The sequence below is a fragment of the Echinops telfairi genome, unplaced genomic scaffold, assembly GCF_000313985.2.
Source record: "Echinops telfairi isolate 266 unplaced genomic scaffold, ASM31398v2 ScPeMD7_7409;HRSCAF=8447, whole genome shotgun sequence".
NCBI lineage: Eukaryota > Metazoa > Chordata > Mammalia > Afrosoricida > Tenrecidae > Echinops > Echinops telfairi.
Window position 1 is genome coordinate 490,488 of NW_022111309.1, and position 25,673 is coordinate 516,160.

Here is a 25,673-nt window from a genome sequence, read left to right on the forward strand (position 1 = left end):
GATGGTGGGGTGGGGAGGGCGATGAAGGGACAGAGGGTCTTAAGAGGAAGGGCAGGAGGGGAGGCATGCTGTGTGGTATGGGAGATGGAACACCCCTAAAACTCATATCCTGGCGAAATAGCCACATGGCAGCCGAAAACTGTATACCCTAGCTTGTGCAGTCTTTCAAAAAACTGGGACTTTTAAAAAATGCTGTGGGCCGCAGGACAAATTGTTAAAAATCGGGACTGTCCTGCCAAAAGCAGGACGTCTGGTCACCTTACCTGTGTGTTAGAGCTGAGAAAGGCTCAGAGGTGAGTTGCTGAAGCTGTGGATGGACCTGGGTATAGAAGCTCAGATAAGCTCCTGACCTTCCATTCCTGGTTGGATCCTGTTCTGGGCAATAAGCAGCATCTGGGTGGCAAAAGTGGCATACATTAGCCTGGACAAAAGCTCCCAATATTTGCTCGCCTTTGTGGTGGGGACAGGGTCTAATAGCTCATTTATTGGAGTGTTCCCGGGGGCTGAAGGAGCCCAGGGAGCCCAAGAACAAAAAGGGTTAGGGATAATGCCAAGGTGACATAGAATGTAGCCATCCCAGCCAAATCTCACCCTAAGTAATCACAGGACAACTTAGCTTAGCAAGCATGGTGAGGCCAACAGGGACCCTGCTTGCTATAGAGGTACTTTCCAGTGCCTACTTTAGGAACCTGTATCTATTTATATGACGTTCCTGGGTGGTGCAAGTGGTTCATTGCTCAGCTGCTGACCAGAAGTTTGGAGGTTTGAGTCTACCAAGAGGTACCTCAGAAGAAGAGTCTGGGGATCTGATTCAGCAAGATGACCTCATTGGAAATCCGTGGAGCACAGTTCTTCTCTGACACATGTCGGATCACCACGGTCAGAGCTGACCTCATCATAATGGGTCTGATTTGTGTTGGCATCTATTTGTGTGGGCACATTGGTGGTTCCATGGTGGAATTATCACTTTCCATGTGAGACTTAACTTAGATTCCCAACCAAGGCACCTCATACTTAGCTATCCAGTGGAGCTTCCAGAGTAGGAAGAAAGGCTTCCTAAAAACCAGCCAATGAAAACTCAATGGATCACAATGGTACAACGATAGGGATGGTGCAGGGTTGGGCAGCATTCTGTCCAATGTATGTAGGGTTAGGGCTAATTTAGTGATAACCATCACCAATAACACTCTATTTGTAGCAAATTCAATCTCTTCTCATGTACCTTAACACTGCAGCTTTCTTAGGAGCCCTTCAAAGATAGATATTTTTATGTGGAGTTCATTTGGACCCAGCTGCCATCCTCACCTACAAGCTATTCTGCAAAGCAAACCAGCCGTATGTTGAGGTGTAGGTGCAACCGATGCTGTTTGCAGGGCCAGGGCCTCTGTGAATGCAGGGGAGGGCTCTGAAACATCCCCTTTGGAAGGTATGCACTGGGGGAATTCCACTAACTGGTCCTGGTGCTTGGCACTGTTTTTGGAGAAATATTTCCATGTTCTTCATTTGCACAACTCCAAGTTTCCCTTGTGCAATTCTGCCCAGATGAATCCCTGGATGAGGGTTGGTGGTGTCTGACTGCTTTCCAGAATCTTTCCTGCATCTAGTTGGCAGTCACCAGAGGATAAACTTAAAGTATATTACAGTTAGGCATTAAAACCAAACCTGTTGACATCAGGTTAGCAACCCCAGGTCTTACTTACTAGTCCTTAGGGCAGGGGTCCTCAAACTTTTTAAACAGGGGGCCAGTTCACTGTCCCTCAGACCCGTTGGAGGGCCAGGCTATAGTTTATAAAAACCATGAACAAATTCCTGTGCACACTGCACACATCTTATTTTGAAGTAAAAAAAACAAACGGGGCAGAAACACCTGGCGGGCTGGATAAATGTCCTTGGTGGGCCGCATGTGACCCGTGAGCTGTAGTTTGAGGACGCCTGCCTTAGGGTATTTGGGAGCTGTAACTTTAACTTTAATTAATTTTGTTGTGGTTGAGAGAATAAGTAGCAAAATATACCAATTTGGCAGTTTCTCCATGGATCTTGGTAACACCGATAGCATTCTTTGAGTTGTACAATCATTTTACCTTCTCTTTCTGAGTAATTTTTCCCCCGTTAACATGACTTCACCGCTTCCTAAGGTTCCTATCTAATCTTTCAAGTTGTTCTCGTAAATTTGCTTCCATATTCAAAGTTCTTAAAAAACTAACTCTCGATGCAGACATTTTTTGCTAGTTGGGCAAACTATTATTTGGTTTTATGAACGCTTCAGAGGATATTTTTGATTTAAAGATTATCTCTGTACAATAGTTTCAGGGATTCATGGAAACTTCTTGGCTCTAGGAATTCTAGAATCCATAAAATTTGTGAATTATGATTTACATCTCTCCCTTCTCCTCCCCCTTTTGATCAAGGTACCGTTATAGGATCTTTGATCAAAGTGTTCCCTAATGGTAGCTGGGCACCATCTAGTTCTTCTGGTCTTATGGCATAGGAGGCAGTTACCTTTACATTTCGTATGTCCTCATTTTTTTTCTGACCCTCTTAGCTCTGTTGTTCAAGGCGAATGGAGAACTGTTGTACCTTAGATGGTTGCTTGAAAGCTTTTAAGACTTAAGCACTGTACAACAATTTTGGAAGTAGAACAGAAAAATTAAACATGTCATTAAGCCATGTTTAATTTGAACAAAGACTAAACTAAGAAACCAAATTTCATAAGGATTTTGACTGTACATAAGCATCTCTCTCTCGTTGCTGTTGTAAATATATGGATCACACAACTTTTGCCAATTCAGTGTTTTACAGGTAACAAATTATTGATTGAAATTATAAATCAGTTGCATAACCCTACCCTTAATTAGTGCAATATTTCTTTCATTGTTAACCCACTCTTCCCTCTCACCCCTGGTAACTACTAATAAACTTTGCTTTCTATACATTTGCCTTTCTTTTAAAAATATATATATATATATGTGTGTATATATATGAGGCTATAGAGTATTTGACTTTTTGTGATGTGCTTATTTCAGTCAGCATACTATCTTCCAACTCCGTTCATGTTGTAATCTTTACCGAAGCCAATGTCCAGAGTTTCTTTCCATGGCGTATTGGGTGAATTCAAACTGCCAACCATTAGCTCAGCAGCCAAGAGCAAATCATTTGTGCCACTCAGGGAGTTTTCATTCAGATAATATACCTTTCCTGTGACTGTCTTGGAGTGGTAAAAAGAGGTAACATGCTCAGCTACCAACTGAAAGATTGGAAGTTCAAATCTTCCTATAGGTAACTCAGAAGAGAGGCTTGTTGATCTACTTCCAAAGATCAAATGGTGAAAAAGCTGGAGAGTACAGCGTACATATAGGGTTGCTGTGAGCCACGTGGTAGTGGGCATGTTGGCTATTTTAGAAAAGGGTTTCTGCTAGTAAGATAACCTTTAAGACAGGGTGTGTGTGTGGAAATATTAGGTTCGCTGCAAAGAATAACTGAAGCCAGGTCAGAGAGTAGGAAACAGAGAAGGTTATTCTGCACTTCTGGGAGAGATTCGAAGTCATGCTGCCTGGGAGGGAGGGAAGAGGAGAGCGAGAGAGACAGAGCAAGAGCGAGAGCGAGAGAGTCATGGGAGCAGAGAGGGAGGGAAAGAGAGAGAGAGAGTCATGGGAGAGAAGCTGCAGGAGGGTAAACAAGGAGGGAATGGGTAGGAGTGGCAGCTGCAGGGGCTTAAGCAGTCTTCATCCATGAAATTCCGAGGTAGGGTGGTGCCTTGGTCATTCTGTCTGATACCAAGGAGATGGCTCATTGTCCTGGGGCCCTTTGAAACTAGCCATCTTTGTCTGTCAAGGGCAGGCAGGCTTTTCCTAATGTACTCCCCCAACCCCACCCTCTGACTGGTACTTGACCCAATAAGAAATAGTTGTGCTGGGGCAGAAGGACAGGTCATCAGATAAACCTTTAGGAGCAACAAATGAGAATGTGAAGTCATTGAACCATATGGCCCCTCTAGAACATGTTTGGTGGGCTCGTAACTCTGGGAGAAACCTGATAAAGTTAATTGCCAGTTCTCCCCTATATGTCTTTCTCCAAGTTGTGGCAATAGCACTGGGCACAAATGTCTAGGCTTCCAGTCTACCTTGGTCTCTCACTTGGTCTCTGGCCCCATGACACAGGCCTGCCCAATTCACCCATGCATGCTGCCTTAACTCTTTAGAAACCCAGACAGGTTGTGTCCCTGAGGCAAGCTGGTAACTTGTGCTGCAACACATCCAAAACTTAGGGGCTGTGAGGCTGCAATTCACTCACTTTTGTCCAGAGCAGGGAGTCATTGCCATTTCCCCCCATCTATCAGTGCGCTGTATGTGGTGGTATGTGTGGTGCTGTGATGCTGGAAGCCCTGCCACTGGTATTTCAAATACCTGCAGGGTTATCCATGGTGGACAGCCTTAGACAGAACACCTGGTGATGTGCTGCTAAGAACCAGGCAATGGAAAGCCTGTGGTCTGAATCGAAGACTGTTCAGTATATTGGATAAGCCTGCGGGCTGGAAGTCACTCGAAATCCACAGTGGCCACAATGGTGAACTTGAGCGTGTCACTGATCATGAATTTGGTGCAGGAGGGTGCAATAGTTTGTTCTGTTTCATGTGGGTCAGCATGAGTCAGAACCATGTATTCAATAAGGGATTCCTCAATGGCCCAATAACATGTTTGGGGAGGAATGAAAGAAGTGATTATGGCATCCTGACTAGAGCCCGGCAGCAAGCTGGCTGACTTCAGGTCCCTGCTCTCCCTAGCTGTCAGCTTTCCTCATTCACACTTTACAGAGAGGGCAATGGGAACCTTTGGAACCCAAGGCCAGGACTGTGAAGCAGAGGGTGGAGGACCCCCCACCCCCACCCCACCGCCCCATCATCACTTCCAAGGTGAAATGTTTGCATGCAACTGACCAAAATTATTTCAACACATGACAACTGTAGTAATGTTCTTCCCTTAAATTTTTGCCACAGTATGCTCAGTAGGGTTTTCTTCCAACAGAACAAACATTTTGCTACTGAACAGCTCTGAGTCCTGCAGTGTGTGTGGTTGATGGGGCACCTCCCTCTTTGGTGTGGTCATAATCCCATACCATGACCTGGGTCTGTCCATGTCTTGACCTGCACTCTGTTCCCTTTTACTCAGCTGATGCAGCCCTGGAGGTTAGTGTTGTAGTCATCCTTATTTGCCCTGTGGGCTCCCACGTCTTTCACAGTGGCTGCCAGCAGATGGAGGAGATCACTCCAGCCTGGTGAAGGGAACTGTGCTTGGAGGGTTCCCAGCGAGCTGCTCTGTGTACCTGGCACACATAGTCCTGGGGAGCGATGCCTCCAGTGATAGAGTCATAGCTGCAGAGTCTTGTCCGAGGACTTGGAAAGATGGGGCTGGAATCGGACACTCGCTTTTCTTAGAGGGCTTCCTGTTTCAGACGAAGCCCAGAGTGAGCTGGGCACAGGTGCCTGGCAGAACTTTTGATCACATCAGAAACTGGATTTGGACTGTCTAGGCAGAAGAAGAGTCATCTTTGGAGGAATTCAAGGAGGTGTCCCCAGGTTCTAGAGCAGGGGGAACTTTCTTCTGCCTAGGGCCATTTGGTAATCTGTATCATCCTTCACAGGCCATGCTGGTCCAACATTTCATTAACTCACCCCTGATGTGATGGCTAGGAGCCCTGGTGTCATAGTAGTTATATATTGGGCTGCTGACTACAAAGGCAGCAGTTCAAAGCCACCAGCCACTCCAATGGGGCTTTATACTCTCATAAAGAGTTACAGTCTTGGAAACACACAGGGCCAGTTCTACCCTGTCTCATAGGGTAGACTCGGTGGCAGTGGTAAAATACAGTGGCTGGAGCTGCATTTCTTTGGTGAGGCATGTGATGTTAGCTGTTCTTTGATGCTGTGGAAGGCCTTATACAACCTGAGGGCTAAATGTTCCTCAACCCCTCCAGAGAAAAGCATATGCCTTGCAGATGCTAGGAGGCAGGACAGAGCACATGGGCTGCCTCTGGGTGACATTATGAGTGTAGGTGTCCTGTCTCTGTTTCCAGAGCACCATCTCCTCCCATCGCCCTTTTTCAGGAACTCAAGGTCAGGGTGGGACTCTAGAATGGTACTCTAGTTGCGCAGGTGAGGCAAACACAGATGGGTCTCAACACCCTTTGGTTTCTGCATTGGGAGAGCTCACTCAGTGGGGAGAGGGTCCTCTAAAAGAATAGGGGTTGCTAATTGCCCTTGAGTCGATTCTGACTCACGGAGACCTCATGTGTTATAGAGTAGAACTCAATATGATCTTAACAGAAGCAGGTCATCAGGTCAGTAGTAAGATACTGTTTAGTGAGAGGAAAAAAAATCCCACCAAGCATTTAGCCATTACAAAGATGGCCTTATGGAAGAGATTGACTTCTTCATTGCATTCTGCTGTGTGTGGTTGAATTACTTTGTTTGGCTCTTCTATTCAATAATATTTTAATTCCCACACAATGACTGTATGCAAATAGGTGTGTGAAGCTCTTATGTGGGAATTGGTCAGTTTATCATTCCACTGGGTATAAAGTGAGCCATCTCAGAAGCCAGGGAAACTCTCAGGACTGAGAGGGAAGTGCAGCATACTTCCTGTTTGGAGAATTGAAGGGGCAGCAGCAGCAGCAGCATGGAGACCAGTAGGCAGTGGTGGGCTTCCTAGTCCATGGAATGAATAAAGCTGAGAGCCTTTGGGCAACAGGCTGATTTGCAGACTGAAGTGCCCTTTGGGTATTCACTGGTCCCAAGGGAACTTTGTTACACTTTTCTGACTAGGATTGGTGTGGCTGAATGAGTAAACACAAGAGAGAATCTAATCTGTTGGCCTTGCTAATAAACCTCAGGACTATGAATATTGTCTGTGAGTTCTACGTGGCCATTATAATGGATTATCAAACTTAGCAGAGAAGGAGTGCTAAGGATGGATGGATGGTGTAACAATAGGGTAAGAATAATGGTGGGTGGAGGCATACTTGAACTCTGCCCCACAGAATGAAAAATACAACTTTCCTCTAGTTCCTAAATGCTTCACCCTCCTCCCCCCACTGACATGATCCGAATTCTACCTTGCAAGTCTGGCTAGACAAGAGGATGTCCACTGGTACAGATAGGAACTGGAAACACAGGGAATTCAGGGTGGATGATCCCTTCAGGACCAGTGGTGTGAGTGGTGATACTGGGAGCGTAGAGGGAGGGTGGGTTGGAAAGGGGGAACCGATTACAAGGATCTACAAGTGACCTCCTCCCTGGGGGATGGACAACAGAAAAGTGGGTGAAGGGAGATGTCAGACAGTGTAAGATATGACAAAATAATAATTTATAAATTATCAAGGGCTCATGAGGGAGGGGGGAGAGGGGAGGGAGGGGAAAAAATGAGGAGCTGATGCCAGGGGCTTAAGTGGAGAGCAAATGTTTTGAGAATGATGAGGGCAATGAATGTACAAATGTGCTTTACACAATTGATGTATGTATGGATTGTGATAAGAGTTGTATGAGCCCCTAATAAAATGATTAAAAAAACAAAAAACAGAAAAATAAATTTTAAAAATGTAAAAAAAACCCAAAAGAAGTTGGCCTATGGTTGATAGAGTGTCGTAGTCACCTCCCTACTTGTGTAGCCAGAGGAGGCTATTCTCTCAGCTGTGTTGATTGGCCACTGGGGAGATCTCTCACATTGTCATATGGGAGTCCATTTCCTGTTGCTGCAATGGTGGGAGCCATGTCACCAGCATTTCCAATGCCAACGGGTCACCCTGGTGGGCAGGAGTCAGCAGAGGCCCAGCCTAAGGTGGACTACAAGGGAAGGCCTGGCAATCTGTTGAGCAAAAACAGCGCACGACAACCCACAGATCACAACAGAACACTGTCCCACGTGCTTCGGATGTGCCACGAAGAGGGCTCAAGTGCTGCCCGAGGAGACATTGTGTTGGGAGAAGTCGAGGGCAGAGAGGGCAGGGGGACCCGCCATAGCCCAGTAGCCACAATAATAGATGGAAACATGCCAGTGATCATGAGGCTGATGCGGCGCAGAGCAACAGTTTGCCCTGCTGCATATAAGGTCGCTATGAGCCGGGCGGCAGCTTTCTTGCTGTCTGTCTCTCTAGTAGGTGCTGGGTGCTGTTCTCGGGCTACAAAAGGAGTGTCCTCCTCTCAGAGCGCATGTGATGGGAACAGCAGATAATGGTCTGCACACGGATCAGTCAGAAGGAAAAAGGCAGTGAAAACTGCCTGCAGAGAGCCCGGGAGAGGAGGGTTTCCTGTGCCTCACAGTCTGGCTCTTCGAGAAGGACTCCTCTACCCTGAAAAGCAGGCTCTGAGTTTACTAACCTGCAGAACGAGACGGCTCTGGGTGGTGAGGGGCAGGCAGTAAGGGGTATTGCGGGAGAGGTGGGAGAGTTTTGTAGCCTTCGGACATGGAGAGTGAGTGTTCTTCTCGGTGCTCAGTGAAGCTGCCAGAGCAGTATTTCCCAAAGTGAGGGATGCCCCTCTCCAGAGGGGCTCTGGAACAATCCAGGGGGGCTGCGAAAGTAGAAACCTACAGTTTATCCTGGATCATGGGCTCCAGCACAAATATTTTTAATGTCCGGGGGCACTGAGCATTCAGTCAGTCAGTCAGTCAGTCAGTCAGTCAGTCATTTTCCTGAAAAGGAGCAGTGGACCAACTAAGTCCCGGAAACGAACCGCAGCTTGGGTAGATCCCCCAGAGTAGTGTGAACTGGTTTGCGTTTTACACCTGTTTCCCTAGGGCCTAGGCCCTCGCTCAAGGTGTGTGGAGTGCCCCTGGCTCCATGTCCCCTGGGCACCACTCGCCTGCCGAGGTGAAGGAACAAGTTTCTTCCAAAGCCTTTTCCAGGCCGTTGAGCTGAAGGGCACCCGGGCTCACTTCTTTTCATTCTCCAGATGCGCAGTGGTGTCTTCTCAGGGCCTAACTTGGCGTGGTTTACTTGAGGGCACGGGGACGCACAGGAAAAGGGACATTTAATAGAGCACATTGCAGAGTTGGACAGCTGGACTGGAAAGCCGGGCTGCTCATCAGAGCTTGGGTTGTTTTTAGCGTCCTTAACAACTATGGGATGGAATGAAAAACCTGAGACATTCCAGGCCTGGTCTGTTTGGAGGAAAAATGACATAAATTTTATTCAATTACCATGTGAAACAGACAAGACACTGTTCTCTGGTAATGGGTGTAACTAGCTGAGCCCAGATTCTCACACTCCAGCAGAGTCGAGATCCCCCAAGGAATTGTCAGCCTCAGATGCCCCCTCCCCCACTCCCAACACCACCTCTCCAGGTTTCTGAGTCACCACGTGGGGTGGTGGTGAGAACTTGCATTTCCAAGTTCTTGGGCAGTAGTGCTGACACTGGGGACCCGACTCAGAACAGCTGTGCTGCAGAATGTGGTCCTTAGCTTTCGTGGGGGGAGGCCCTGAGGATACAACACGGGGCTCACACAGAACTAACACCCAGTCTCACAGAGAGGCCCCGCTTTCGTGAAGATGGAAAGCAGTGTAGGCAGCTCCTCCGACAGCCTGACATCTGCTCCTTCCTTGGTCCCGGTCCCCTCCAGCCACGCTCTCTGTTGCCAGCCCAGAGAGTTACAGTGAACCATTGGCAGCAGGCCTGCCGACTTGGCCTCCAGCTGCCAAGGAAATGTGACACACAGAGCCAGGGCCCCAAACACTTGCCTGGGACGCAGCCACATCTGGAGGCCGGAGACAGACTTTTCCAGACACTTGGCCACACGCTTCTCAGCTCAACCAGGTGTCTCCCTTAACATTGGATAAGGAAAGAAACAGCCTCCAGGTTTCCATGGGAAAAGACTGGGAGAGTTGATCCACGTCCTGGAGGCCGCTGTGTGGAGAGTGCTGTGGCGCTTGTGAAGTCTTCCCCTGTGCCCCTAGCAGGGCTGCCAGGCGCTGAGTCCAGTCGGCTCTGCTGCTCAGCATAGCTGTGGCCCAGGGCGTGCGAGGCCACAGATATGGCACTTCAGGCATGTCCGGGTCAAATACCTGCTGTTTCAGATGAGGATGCCCCAGTTTGTGTCGAGAAGAAAGGCCTTTCTGTAGGTTTGCTAGAACACAGGTTAGAGCCTAACGCTTGCCTCTTCACTGCATAGCGTTTCTGCGTGTGGATTTCTTCAGAGGTCTGTGGTGTTTCAGGGGTAGGATTCTTGCTTTCCATGTGGAGACTTGGGTTTGATTCCTGGTCGGTGCACTTCATGCATACCCACCACCCATCTGTCAGTGGAGGTGTGTGTGCTGCTATGAAGTTAAGCAAGTTTTTTGTGGCGCTTTTGGCTAAGACAGAGTAAGAAGAAAAGCTTGCCTGTTTGCTTCCAAAGATCAGCCAATGAAACTCTATCGCGCATCATGGTCTAACCTGCTGTTGATCCCCAGGATGGTGCTCGAACAGGCATTGTACCTGGGGTCACCATGTCTTAGGGACCAGCGCAAGGGCAGCTAGCAACAACAAGCCCCAAGGGAATTGAATGACTGAGCTTTAGGGTTGATCTATATGGAATGCATGTGATTCTGAAATGTTAGACCAGCAAGGTGGAAACTAGAGATTCTGAGAAGCCAGTCTCTCCCTCTTGCTTCATTTCTCCCGAGGCTTGCATCATTCCGTATGTGTCCTTCACATTCTGATGTGGCTTTCACTCCTGTTATGAGTTCCTGGGAATCACTTTATCAATTTATTTCAGAACACGTAAAATAGTCCTTATGTGTCTGTGGTGTTTGACTGCTGTAAATGGCAGGCCCTGGGTAGTTAGGTTATGCTGTGAAACACTGTACAACTTGAATTCTCTCTCTCAAAGCCTAATGTTTTTATTCTCCTCACTGTCCATGTTTTAAAAATTCATGAACTGAGGTTTTCCAGTTTGGGTCCAACCCTAATAGTGAATATTTGGGGGGAAATGTGAATTACAGCCATTAGGTGGTACTTGAAATATAGAAAAAAGGAAAAAGTTATGTGCTTTCCCCATCTTTACTCAGGTTTGGGGATAGGTGTTTAAGACATGACTTCAGAATTGGCCTGGCACTGGCCCACTATAAAATAAATAGCTTCTATTTTGTTCTTGAGAAAAAGAAATTGTGAACATACATTAAGTGAAAATAGAACAACAAAAAGTGCTCTGTTTTCCCTTGTGGGAGAAAATATTAGACAATGGTATTATTGAGTTCAACTAATAGTTTTCAATGAGTGAAAATCCAGCGGTGACATAGCTAATCCCCGTTCCCCACAGGTGTTCAAATGCTGTGTGTGTGTGTGTGTGTGTGTGTGTGCCTGGCTTCTGATGTGTCTGGTAGACCGGGAGATGTTGACCAGTTTCACTTTGCTTGCCTCGACCCTGGCTTCCTGTGATCATTGCTTTCTGTGGTTGTTGATGGATTGATATTGTAAATGAAGCAGTAACTGCAATGATCTTTAATGTCCTTGCTGAAAAATTCTCCCTTCTAGTTATAGCTAAAAGACACAAAATAAGTGGAACATTAGAGAGGTTTTGATCCATAACTTACTACAGTTGCTGTGGAGTTGCCTCTAATAGGATGCTTTTTTTCCTTGTCTTTCCTGTCTTTTTTTTAAATCGTTTTATTAGGGGCTCATACAACTCTATCACAATCCATACATACATCAATTGTGTGAAGCACATTTGTACATTCATTGCCCTCATCATTCTCAAAGCATTTGCTCTCCACTTAAGCCCCTAGTATCAGCTCCTCATTTTTTCTCCTCCCTCCCCTCTCCCACTTCCCTCAGGAACCCTTGATAATTTATAAATTATTACTTTGTCATATCTTACACTGTCTGACATCTCCCTTCACCCACTTTTCTGTTGTCCGTCCCCCAGGGAGGAGGTCACATGTAGATCCTTGTAATTGGTTCCCACTTTGCAACCCACCCTCCCAGTATCGCCACTCGCACCACTGGTCCTGAAGGGATCATCTACCCTGGATTCCCTGTGTTTCCAGTTCCTATCTGTACCAGTGTACAGCCTCTGGTCTAGCCAGATTTGTAAGGTAGAATTGGGATCATGATAGTGGGGGGTGGGGGTGGGAGAAGCATTTAGGAACAGGGGAAAGTTGTATGTTTCATTGTTGGTACATTGCACCCTGACTGGCTTGTCTCCTCCCCGTGACCCTTCTGTAAGGGGATGTCCAAGTGCCTACAGATGGGCTTTGGGTTGCCACTCCGCACTCCACCTCATTCACAATGCTATGATTTTTTGTTCTGATGATGGCTGATACCTGACCCCTTCGACACCTCGTGATCGCACAGGCTGGTGTGCTTCTTCCATGTGGGCTTTGTTGCTTCTGAGCTAGATGGCTGCATTTTTACCTTCAAGGCTTTAAGACCCCAGACGCTATATCTTTTGATAGCTGGGCACCATCAGTTTTCTTCACCACATTTGCTTATTCACCCGTGTTGTCTTCAGTGATTGTGTCAGGAAGGTGAGTATCGTAGAAAGCCAGTTTAATAGAACAAAGTATTCTTGCATTGAGGGAGCGTAGGATGCTTTTCATGAACTATTTTTTTTTTTGTCACATTATCCTTTGTCCTCTGTTTCACTTGAGGTTTCCTGTATCTCTTCTCTTGACTTTTGCTACAGTGGTCTTTGTTATTTCCTTCTGCCAACAACAGGTGCGAAGTTGAAGACAGATCCTTTTCTGTGGTTATAACTCGATCTCAGTGGCAGCCGTGCTATCCTGAGGAGGGCAGAGAATAAAGAAAGGCATGTAAACTTTTGGGGGATTTGAGTCTGGGTTTGTTGACTGGCTACAGGCAGGTTGTGTTTGTCTGGGTGACTGAGATGGGGAGGGCAGCAGACTAGGGCAGGTGGTGGTGAGGGTTGGAGATGATGCTGGTGATATGCTCATGACAGACTGACGCGTAGCAGGGGCCCAAATGCCCTTGTCTACCCCTTCCTCACCGTAAGATTCCCCTTCAACTTCCTGAAGGAAAGTCCAGAATTAGAGTTTTAAGCCTTCTGCCAGGAGCATCAAAAATTCCATTTCTTTAAAATGAAAATAATTGGTTCTCTATATCTTACTATATAATGATGTCTAACTGTGTGTATGTGCATGCGTGCATGGGTGCATGCATGCATGCTACAGGGCTTCAATAAGTTTGTGGAAAAATTCTTATTTTTTAATTCTATATTTTTAAGAAATTTTAGAAGCCTTCTTGTTTTGTGCACATGTGTGTATGATTCCAGAGGGACACACACACACACACTGTTTGAGGGGAGTGTCAGGAACAGGATCTGACTACCTCTGATTTCATAAGGGGGCGGCCCATCAAACCCTACATCAGCCCAAGGTCCATTCTTGTGAGGCAATGGTCAGGCATGGCTTCACCCTCAATGTTGTTGACCAATTCTGATGTCGATTGGCTCTCAGTTCGTGTCTACTTATGTGATGTCATAGCTCTCTATCTCTGGATCAAGGAGGTTCATTGCAGAGGATCTCAGAGTCCGCAGGCTGGGCTGCACTCCTAGCTCTTTCTTGAGGGTAGTGAGATTCCCCTGTTCCTGATTCTGAGATAGCTCATTTTATACCCAGGAGTATGGCAAGATTGACTTATACCCACATTAGAGCTACAAGCTTTATAATTATCATTAATAGTCACTCACAATTGAATTATACCAGCATCTTTACCTACCCAGACCCATCAGGAAAAGAGGAAATATAAGTACTTTGCAGGATCTCACCTAGTTATTTTAGGAGCATTTGTGGTGTAGGGTGGTACATGTTAGGTTGCTAATCACAAGGTCAGCAGTTCAAAACTGCCAGCCATCTCCATGGGAGAAAGATGAGGCTTTCTACTCCCCAAAGGGTTATACTTTTAGAAAACCCACAGGAGCAGTTCCATTTTGTCCTATCAGGTTGCTATGCATTGGAATTGACTGGATGGCAGCGAGTTTTTGGACTGTCATTTGGTGGGACTTACGAAGACGCTGGCTAGAGCGCCGTGTCCGGTAAAGCACTGTGCCACAGAGGTCTTCCGATGTATGAGAGCTTCTTTGGTCTCAGAAGGCCTTTTAAACAAAGTTTGGGATATATTGCTCATATATATGTAATTTTTATATGTGCCAATAACACTTTACTTATGAACACCGAAATCTGAATTCCACATAAATATTCTTTTGATATGTTTTGAACTAGAAGAACATAAGATGTTTATTTTACAATTTTTTCAATGAACAGAATTTTGCTTTGGGAAGAGTTTTACACTTGTGAAAAAATGGATAGAAATAAGTTTTTGTACTACCCCCTCCTTTTGCAATTTCTTCTACTGTTAATATTTTATATTATTATAGTATATTTATTACTATTAATGTACCAATATGTATTCATCATTGTTAATTGAAGCCTGCACTTTATTCACACTTCTTTAAGCTTCATATAATGTCCTTTACTACATTCTAGGATCCTCTTATCCTACTGACAATGTGTGTGTATTATATACCCACACATTTGTATCTTCATCTGTTTCTTTTTTGTGTCTTATAGGTATACAATATGTTTCAGCACCAGAGTCTTGGAATTAAAGTTAACATTCAAGTTAGCAAGCTTGTCCTGCTGCAGCAGCGTCCTGTAAGTCCCTTGAAGTCTCTTTCAGAGCTCTTAGAAAAATGGCCTCTTCTTTAAGCTCCCTGGTTTTCATTAAGTGCTGAGCAGGAGTCCAGGCGGTTGTCTGTCTCATTCTCCTGCCTTGGCTTTGCAGGATATGACAGTGTGCCCTGGGTCAGTGGCCATGGGTGTTGGGGGTGAGACCAGGGTAGGCACTGTTACTAAAATATGGTTTGTGCTTGTCTACTCCTAGGGGAACCCTTAGGAATAAATCCATTCACATTTCTCTTTCATGGTGGTATGTCTCACACTGGGCTCCCAGCTAAGTGGGCAGGCTTGGTGATTAGGACCTTGGATCCATTGCAACCCCCACCCCCAACTTCCCAGGGCTGTACCTAAATGGGGCTTCATAGTACTATTGTGTGGTCCTCAACTGAGCGCTTTCCCTCATGATAGCATTACCTACAGAGTCAAGCAAAGACATGAGATTGAAGAACCACTGCTTGGTTTTGTACACTACAATGTCTGAAATAGAGAAAATGGTGTTCTAGAATCTAGTCTCCCCCTGAATCATGGCCCTTGGTGGTTTGTCTGCCCATGGTGTCTGTTGCATAATCAGTAGAACTAGGCCTGTTTTGTTTTCAACTTGGGACAGCGGGACATTGTAAGATGTCTCCGGAAGGAGCTCTCTCAAATTTAACTCCATTGTAGTTTGGATGTAAACGCTACCTTCGGTGTGGGTTTGCTTCTCTGACTGCCTTTGATTTCTCTTAGGCCAAATTGTCCATTGGGCACCATGGTGAGCGGTCCCTGGAGAGCTTCTGTCGCTGGCAGAATGAGGAATACGGAGGAGCACTGTACCTGGGTAGCAACCATGTTCCAGGTGGGAAGGATGATACACCCCCTGTGGATGCAGCTGTCTTTGTGACCAGGTAAAGCTGAATTCAGACCCTAGCAGACGTGGAGAGGAGGAAATACAGAAGGATGGATTGAGAATTCAGGCTTAGAAATTAGACCTTGAGCTTCAGTTTTCTGAGCATCAGTTTTCACATCAATATAATGGGACCAGATGATAGTACCTCCCTCCAAGGTATGAGGATTAAATTTGAGAGGTTGGAGACGGAGGCGCGGGACAGAGATAGAGCTTAGCTGGGAATGTGAAGTTGAGAAAGATTTCACTGAGGCAGGGAAAGAACTCCCAGGAGGGAAGGGAGAGAAGAGAAAGGGGAGGGGGCATCTTGAGTGTCCGGGCGGTTTCGAGACCCAATGAGTTAGGTCAGGGAAGTCACGCCTGGCGGTGAGGCAGTGGGACAAGTACAGGCCTTGAGCCAAGGACGTATGTACTATTAAGAGGAAGTAGGCCTTCTGGTGCTGCAGTGGCAGGGTCTGAATCACGATGGGTCTGTGAGTAAATCATCCTGGAACACTGAGGGAAGGGGCTGTACAGACCCGGGCCGGAGAGATAAGCTCCTTGGAATGCTGGAGGCAGGGACTGCACGGTCCAGCTGTGGCCTTGAGAGGCAGGGGTTGAGGGGCATGGGGGTGGGGAGGGGCGGCACAGTCCAGCAGGAGATTTTTCGGGAGAGCTGGGGGAAGTGCCTGCATGGTCCAGCCCTGGCCCCAACAAAATTCAAAATACCTGGTAGGAAGTAAGGGCACAATAGGCATCAGTCAATATTATTGCTATTATTGTTCATAACATTATAAGTATGCTGAAATCCTGGGTGATCTAGAGTCTTACAACTTAGAAGAAAATTAATTATTGACACTCCCCCTCCTTCCATCAAATAAAACTTCCAGTAGGAAAGAGCTAACCTGTGTTTGAAGTTGTTTCCAAACTGTCTCAGGCCCACCATTCTGAAGAGTGGTGATTCCACAAGCGTCCTGCAGAAGCAAGTCCATATTCAGTGCTATGCCTGGCTTCACTTAACTAACTGTCCATTGGCCTCTCTGTTACCGGTAGTCATTGAGTCAGTGTTGACTTGTGAAAATTGCATATTGTCTGAGTACAACTATACTCCATATGGCTGCTTTTTCAGAAATAGATTACTAGACCTTTCTTTTGAGGCACATCTGGGTGGACTTTCAATTAACAGCCGAGTGAATTAACTGTGTATACCACGCAGAGACTCCATCCTCCATTTAGGGACAACAGAAGTGGGCAAAGATGCAAGCTTCTTCAGAGCTAGGCAATCGGGGTTCTGCTGGGACAACTGGAACTAAGGATCACATCCTTTATGGGCAGCAGCAACAAGGGAATATTTTGTTTCTTTCCTACATCTCAAACTTCAATGAGATTAAACTGACTTTCTATGGTTGTTCTCCTTCAGCAACACAAGTTAAATGTATTCAGGTTCACACCAAAAATTCCCTTAGAAGTATGCAGACAAAGGAACTTAATCCACAAGGTTAAAATGATCAAAATTACATTGTAGTTGTTAGCAATATGTGAGCTTTAGTTTTTAATTTAAGAAGACCACTTCCTAAATTATAGTCTTTCTTTCCCTTTTGCTCCTAACCACCTTAGCTTAACAGACCATACACATTGCAATTACAGACTCCTAGTCATTCTTGTAAATGCCTCATCAGTTGCCAAAAAAGGGGTTAAAAAGTGCTTTTGTAGCTTAGGGATTCCTTCTGAAATATTTGCTGCTTTTCTAAGATGTGACTAAAAGTAGGTTGAGTATTTCTAGAAAGCACTAATCTGTAATTCTCATTATCTACCATATGGCTGCTGTGTTACAGGCTTCCAAGGACCAAGGAATAAACATGTTCTGGCTCCTGCTTGCCCACAGAGGGTACTAGGGACCTCCAGTTATCTTACCACCACCCCCTCCCCCTAGAGCACAGAAGCTGCCCTCACTTAAGGAACTTAGAAATTGTGTTTGGGGCCTGTGTAGTTTTCTTTCATGCACCTTGAGGTTTGTTGTATTAAGTTTAAGGGTACCAACTTTTGAGGGTGGATTTAATTTGAGGAAGCAAACAGGAGTCTGAGGGAACCAAGTCCATGTGTGATTGTAGGTGGTTTCTGACTTAAGATGTACTCAAATTGTGCCCAATCTGACCCCACCACTGGGCCAAAATGCTAAGGGCATGCCACAGAGCAGCAAGGGGAGCAAAGCAATGCAGTCTTCAGGGAATACCAAAAATAGACTTTGGGGCCAGGGCATGGCACCCCATCAGACTAGACCAGAAAACACCCCTGAAGGTCAACAAACAGACCTGGAAGTATTTATAGGCTTTTCTTTTTGTTGTCATTGGTTTTTGTTTGTTTTCTTTTGTGGTTTTGTTTTGCTCTGTCTTGTTTTTGTGCTTATTATTGTCTCTGCATGTCTATCTAGATAAGATAGGCAGGATAAACATTATGGAGGAGAAAACAATGGGACCTATAGTTCTGGGAGGGGGGGTATGGGAGAGGGGGAGGCGTGGGAAAGGAAGTAGGTGTTAAAAAATCCAGGGACAAGAGAAAACAAATGATCTAAAATCAATGGTGAGGAGGGCACAGGATGCCTGGTGAGTCTTGGTCAAGGGCAATGAAGCCGAAGGGAATTACTGAAACACAAATGAAGGCTGAACATGATAGTGGGACAAGAGGAAAGTAAAAGGAAATAGAAGAAAGAGTGAGGAGTCAAAGAGCATTTATAGAAGTCTAAATACAGGCATGTATTTATGAAAATATATTTATATATAAAGATAGGGAAATAGATCTAAGTACATATATTTATATGTTAAGTGTTAAGGTAGCAGACATGTTGGGCCTCTACTCAAGTATTTCCTCAATGCAAGAACTGTTTGTTCTAATAACCTGGCATTCTGTGATGCTCACCTTCCCAGTACAATCGCTGCAGACAAAATAGGTGCATAAGCAAATGTGAGGAAAGCTGACTGTGCTTGGCTATCAAAAGATCTAGTGTTTGGGGTCTTAAAGGCTTGAACATAAACAAGCAGCCATCTAGCTGAGAAGCAACTAAGTATACATGGAAGAAGCACACCAGTCTGTGTGATCATGAGGTGTCGACAGGATCGGGTATCAGGCATCAAAGACCCAGAGCAAAAAATCATATCAATGTGAATGAGGGGGAGTGTGGAGTGGAGACCCAAAGCCCATTTGTAGACAATTGGACATTCCCTGACATTAGCTTCCCAAGGAAGAGATGAGCCAGTCAGGGTGCAGTATAGCACCAATGAAACATACAACTTTTCTCAAGGTGATCAGAGATGATCTCTCTGTCCCTCTGCTGCCCTGTCTGCTGGAACTCTGCCTGCCTCAAAAGGTGGTCCCATGTTGGCAACCTTATGCTTAGAGCTGCTGACACCCTGCTATGTCTCCATGGACTTTGGACGCATGCGACTATGCACCCACAGGCGTATGGCGACAAGCGTCTGAAGAGGGACTTAAGGACTACCACCAGACTTAGGAACTTGAGTTAGACTGGGCTGGGGTACTTTCTTGATATCATTACTTCTAAAGTGTCCCTGGATTTGTTTCTCTAGACACCGTAGCCTAACACAAATGCTAACTTTAGATCTTGATATTGCACATTGGTCATAAAGCTGGAGAACTGACAGATCAGGTTAGGTTTACTTTTCTTTTAATGGGTTTTGAAGAGAAAAGAAATGCTGAAAAAAGAAAGAATGAGGAAGAGGAAGGAAAGAAGTTGTCAAAACTCTTTTTATAGTGAACTGAGTAGCTGAAGTTGTTGTTTTCAAAACAACACCAGGGGTTTCAGTTGCTTAAAAGCATGGACCCCAATGTGGATAGCTTTGCTAAATTGATAGACAGTTTGGGGAAGCAGTAAGATGTGATGAAGGGAATTTTTTTTTAAACATTTTATTAGGGGCTCATACAACTGTTATCGCAATCCATACACACATCAATTGTGTAAAGCGCATTTGTACATCATTCTCAAAACATTTCCTCTCCACTTAAACCCCCAACATTAGGTCCTCATTTTCCCCCTCCCTCCCCGCTCCCCTCTCCCTCTTGAGCCCTTGATAGTTTATAAATTGGTATTTTGTCATATCTTGCCCTGTCCAACGTCTCCCTTCACCCACTTTTCGGTCATCTGTCCCCCAGGGAGGAGGTCACATATAGTTCCTTGTAATCGGTTCCCTCTTTCCTACCCATTCTCCCTTTACCCTCCCTGTTTCGTCACTCACACCACTGGTCCTGTAGGGCTCATCCGCCCTGGATTCCCTGTATTTTCAGTTCCTATCTGTACCAGTGTACATCCTCTGGTCTAGCCAGACTTGCAAGATCGAATTCGAGTCATGGTAGTGGGAGCGGGGAGGAAACATTTAGGAACTAGAGGAAAGTTGTATTTCTCGTCATTGTTACATCGCACCCTGACTGGCTCATCTCCTCCCCGAGACCCCCCTGCAAGGGAATCTCCAGTGGCCTACTAATGGGCTTTGGATCTCCACTCCGCACTCCCCACATCATTCACTATGGTAAGATTTTTGGTTCTGATGATGCCTTATACCTGATCCCTTCAACACCTCGTGGTTGGATAGGCTGGTGTGCTTCTTCCATGTGGGCTTTATGAAGGGAGAAAGGAAAAAGAAAAGAATCCTACAGAAAACTCTCACAGATTTTCTGAATAGCAATGTCATCGCCATTCCCAAGGATAATCCCCATTGCTTCAGAATCTTCCAATAAAGGAGTTATGAATACAGCTGGCAAAATGCTTCTTCAATGTCAGATTACATTTTTATACCATATATATCGCTTAAGTTTTCATATTCTGTGTCTATCCCCCGAAAACCAATAAAGTCCGGATCTATAGAACCCAAGGGGGAAATATGCCTGGTTCTATGGTCGTAATTAGACACTTTTGACCTAGTTTCTACCCACACCTTGGCAACCTAGTCCATGTGATAGAGACTACTGGGACTTAAGGCCTTTTCTTTGAGGGATACAATATCCGTCATAGTCCACACAAGGACTCCATGTGGAAACTCCACTAAGTGAACTGGGCTTTCCCTCAAACTCACCTCTAACCCCTTGCACTTAACCCTGAAGCTTTATAGTGTGAGAAGAAGCAGATGACTGCTATACCAAGGCTATAGGATGGGTGGTCATTGGACCTTCGCTTGGGTCTCATGCCTTAAGGATGCCCAGGGAATGGTGGCCCAACACTATCACATGCATACTATTTTAATGCTTTATTAATATATGCATTAATGTGGGAGGCCTGGTTCTGCCACTGCCAGTGAAGGTTGTGCCTTATCGCCAGCCTTCATTATTTGTGTAAATAGTGTCCAGTCACTTAAGGGTTTCATCTATACAAGTCAATAATTCATGTACTGCCGTTTATACCTACCCTATACTTGTATAATCTCCTTTTCTAAACTGTGTTTTAAATTCTATGCCATTGGCTAAATTACTGACACTATCAATACCTTATGCCTCAGGGAGATGACTGCGAATATTCTCTAACATAAAATGACAATGATGTCTCTAAGGTGAACCAGAGACATATATGAATCATATCTATATGGATGGATTTGGGGCTCTCACTTAATACTAGCCCTAAACTAAAAATAGTAGTTCTTATGGCATGGCCCTCATGAAGAGATCACTGAAGAAATGGGTGCTGTTTCAAAGTGTGGTGAAGAAACCAGATGGTGCCCGGCTTTCAGAAATAATAGCATGTGGGATCTTAAAGGCTTATCTTCAAACAAGAAACCATCTAAGTGAGGTCACTTATGTTTATCAGGAAGAAAGGCACCACCCTGTGTGATACAAGATGTGTTAGAGAAACAAATCCAGTGACACTCCTGTATGTGTAAGACAAAGCTTTAAATCAAGAAGTAACCATATATTGAGAAAACATTCCATTCCAGTCCAGCTTAAGTCCATAAGTCTGACACTAGTCCATTAGTCCCTCTTCAGACTTACATAGCCACATGCCATGTTGCAGAATGCAATAATATCACAGGCTGATGGGTGCAAAGTCATGTGGAGCCAGTGGTGGCAGAAGTATCACAAGAGCCTGGCAGGTCTCAGAGCGGCTACCCAGTGAGAGAGGGGGCAGTTCCCAGGGTCCTCCTTATAAGAAGGCCATGCCCACAAGGAGGCATCATCAGGCTGTGAACTGATTGACAGATTGGTTACCACCCCTACGCTTTTATATACCTTTAAGTTGACATGAAATTATGTAACTACCACACAAGGATTGTAAATAATATAATTCAAACCTGAAGAAATGATATCAGAGCTAAAGTTGTGGACACCTGGTTTGCAGATGGCTATCAATGACAGGGAAGCCCCAAATCCATTTGCAGCGTCCACACATAGATTAAGCCTCTGGTAAATCCCCTTTGACCATACTTTAGCAATGTGAATAGCCTTGTTATATCAGACAGGGAGCATTATGGGGGAGATTATAATAGGTATAGTTAGGTTAAAAAGTAGTATCATATTTGATCTCCTTTTGATTCATTTAAAAGTTGTTTCAGTTTACAAAAACGTGAAGGGGATATACATGTATATTAAGCCACCAGTGAATCCTCTCTGACCGTAGACCAGGGATGTGAATAGCCTTGCTATAATTCAGAGTGCAATGGCAGGTATAGTTAGGTTAAAATTTAATACCTTATTAAAACCTCAATTTTAGTGTACCTTTTCTGGTCGTGTTTGATCAATTGAGTTGCATCTGAGAAGAAGTACTGAGAGATGAATGATGGGTAAACATGATAGTGCGGCAGGAAGAAAAAAAGACAAAGAAGAAGAAAAAAATAGTAGTTGTATAAGTATTTATATATGTAAATATATAAATATAGGTGTACTTGTTTATATATGTATATATATGCGGATGCAACAGGGAAGAAGATGGCCTTTGGGCCTCTACTTAAATCTTACCTCAGCATAAGAAGTTTGTTATAATAATGTGGCATTGTATCATACTCACCTTCCTGATATGATCGCTGAAGGCAAAATGTGTGCATAAACAAATGTGAAGAAAGCTGATGGTGCCTAGCTTTTAAAACATCTAGCATTTGGCTTGTTAAAGGCTTGTAGTTAAACAAGCAGCCACCTAGCAGGGAAGCAACACAGCCCATATAGAAGAAGCATACCACCTGTATGATCATGAGGTGTCAATGGGAAGAGGTATCAGAAGTTCAAAAACAAGCAACCAAATGGGCATGGTGTAGTGGAGACCCAACACCCACCTATAAGATCCTTGTACAGTCCCTCTCAGAAGGGCCACACAGAATGGGTGATAGATCCAGGGTGCAGTATAACACCGATGAACCAAGTAACTATCCTCTAGTTCTCTAATATTTCTTCCCCTGACTATTATAGTTTTTATTTGTTTTACCTCATTAATCATGTTAGATTTGTGTGTCTTCATCTGTATATTTAAAATCTTTCGATACATGAAAGCCACGATAGATAGCCCTTCAGAAACAGTAAAGGGAATAATGGATCCCTGAGGGCATGGGAAGGGGAGAGGGGTGCTGACTAGGGAGCTGACAGCATCGATGACTGTATAGCCCTAGACAGTGGGATAGAACAGCAGAATTGTATGTGAATGGATATATCGGATTGTGTAAGATATGGGGGGAAATTATTATAGTGGGGAAAACAGGGGCTCCTGGGGAGTCTGGTGGGAGAGGGAGGGAATACAGGGGAACTGGCTTCAAGGAGTTCAAGAAGAAAGAAAATGTTTCAAAACTGACTGTGGTAGCAATTGTACAATACTGTTTGATGTGATTAAACTATGAATGTAATGGTATCTGTAAGAGCTCCCAATAAAATGATTAAAAACATTAAAAAAAAATCTCCCCTTTGACCCATTTTAAGTTGTTCTAGTTTTTCATATTTTCTGCTTTCTTCTAAATTGAAGTTTTTCTCTTATTATTGCTAGCCTTTTTGTGTTTTTTCATTTATGAAATCCAGGCTGGGTGAATATATAGAGACAGTAATTGTATTAATGATTTCTTATGGGGTATGTCAGGGCAAATTGGGGAGAAATGGGGAATTAATGACAATGCGTACAAGAAAGAAGAAAGTGTTCTAATACTGATTGCGTTATGATTATAGAATGCTTCTTGTTTTGAGTGAACTGTTTAATTGTGTTATATGTGGATTATGTTCAAATAAAATGGTCTAAAAGAAGACTGCATTGGAGAGGAGAGCAAGTGTTTTGAGAATGATGAGGGCAATGAATGTACAAATGTGCTTTACACAATTGATGTTTGGGTGGTGATCAGAGTTGTATGAGCCCCTAATAAAATGATTTAAAAAATAAAAAAAGAAGACTGCATTTATGAAGGTACTGATAATGGAAAGCAATAAACTGAAAGAAAAAGAGGGATTGTATGTATGTTGGCACTAACTTACAATGGAGTTGTAAGAATGGAAGGAATCTTGTGGTAAATTGGGGACTACCTGAATGAATTATGACTCCTTTTGCAGATAGTGATTGGGTTAGGGCCGAAGGCCTTTCCTAGGGATGTCCGCTAAGTAAATAACATCATCTTTGGAAATAAAAGGTGTCCTGGCTGCTGATGGCAAGGCCGGCAGTTCAAAATCGCCAGCTGTTCCAAGGGAGAACTAGGTACAACTAGGCACCTTTAGCAAGGTGCAAACTCAGAAGCCCGCAGGGCGGTACGTTCTGTCTCACCCTCCAGAGTTCCTGGGGTCAGGACCGACTCAGTGGCCCTGACTTGGAATATGCAGCGAAATTTCCAACGCTGCCGTTCTGAAAGTTTTAGCATATGTATGTTCTTATTGAAAATATCAATAACCTATAGGAACTTCCCTTTTTTCTTTTTTCTGTCTGTTTCTGTTCACTGGGGTAAAAAAAAACCCCCCACAACTTTTAAATGGTTTTGGTTTGTGAATAAATAGCATTTTTCCCCCAGATACAACAAATGTGCCCACACACCCTCTGCACTAGTCCTTTTGCACCCTTAGCAAAGGAGGCTGTGGATTAGGCTTGCTTCTCCTTTTCTTTCCACTCCTCATAGCAGATCATGTGCCACTCAGCAAACATTGGCATCCAAAGTTCTTCTCTAACCCCAGCACTTTGGGAAGGGTCCTGGCGGGTTAGCATTGCTATAGATTTAATTGCATTTCCTGCCCCTTCTTTCCCCCACAAAATATGCACTTGTGAGTGTGACCTTTTTTTAAAATAGCGTCTTTGAACATGTTACCACTTCCCATGATGTCCTGTCTAGCAGGATTGATCCTAATACTGAGTGGTGTCGTATAAAAAGATGGTCAACTGTATTAGTCATTAGGGAAATGCAAATTCCAACCACACTGTGGTGTCACTTCATACCCACTTGTTGATAGTTTCTACTTTGCCTCTTTCTACTCATGCCAACCCCATGCATGTTCTGGAGGGTGTTCGATGCTGTGCATTTTTGGAGGTGTAGCTTCAGGCCTGTCCTGCGAGGTGACTCTGGCTGGATTCAAACTGCCAGCCTTTCAGCTTGTAGTGGTGCTTCCCCCCGGGCTGTCTTAGAAGAGAGCAGACTCAGAGACTGAGTCAGACAAGAAGGCTGGCGATGTGATGGGGGCTAATCAGATGCAGGTGCAAGTGAAGCAGGACCAAGGATTACGAAGAGCCAGCCGAAGCTGGGGAGAGGCCTGGATCAGAGCCTCCCTCCGAGGCTCCTGCAGAAAGCAGAGCGGTATCCTGATTTTGGACTTCCTGCTGCCAGAACTGTAAGACAGTCTGTCTCTGTTTTTATAAACCATGCTGTCTGTAATCCTTTGTGCAGCAGCCTCAGGAGAGTAAAACAGGCGTGTTTGAGGTGCAGGTGCTGGAGGTTGTGCTGGGGCAGGGTTTCTATGACCGGGAGGAAAGCCGTGTTTCTTCAGCTGCAGCTTGTATGCTTTGATGGCCCGGCCATCTTGCAATGGCTTTCTTGCCTGCTGCCCCGTTTTTGTTTCTCTGTTTCATGCTGACCCTGCCAGATAGACATCTACACTCATGATTCCTCTCACCTTCTGAGAGGAGGATAAATGAGAGGTGCCTTCACCATGTCCTCCCAGATATTGAAGCCCTCCTGTAACACAAGTGGGAACCAGCATTGGCATTCAG

At 44.9% G+C, this 25,673-nt stretch overlaps 1 protein-coding gene across 1 annotated transcript in view; it reads left to right on the top strand.

Moving 5' to 3' along the window:
- Positions 1–25,673, top strand: part of ADAMTS17 (ADAM metallopeptidase with thrombospondin type 1 motif 17) — a 432,408-nt gene that overhangs the window by 71,759 nt on the left and 334,976 nt on the right. Inside the window, exons 5-6 of the mRNA XM_045296468.1 lie at positions 14,554–14,637; positions 15,388–15,545. Coding sequence (XP_045152403.1) covers positions 14,554–14,637; positions 15,388–15,545 — 242 coding nt within the window. The remainder of the gene's footprint in view (positions 1–14,553; positions 14,638–15,387; positions 15,546–25,673) is intronic.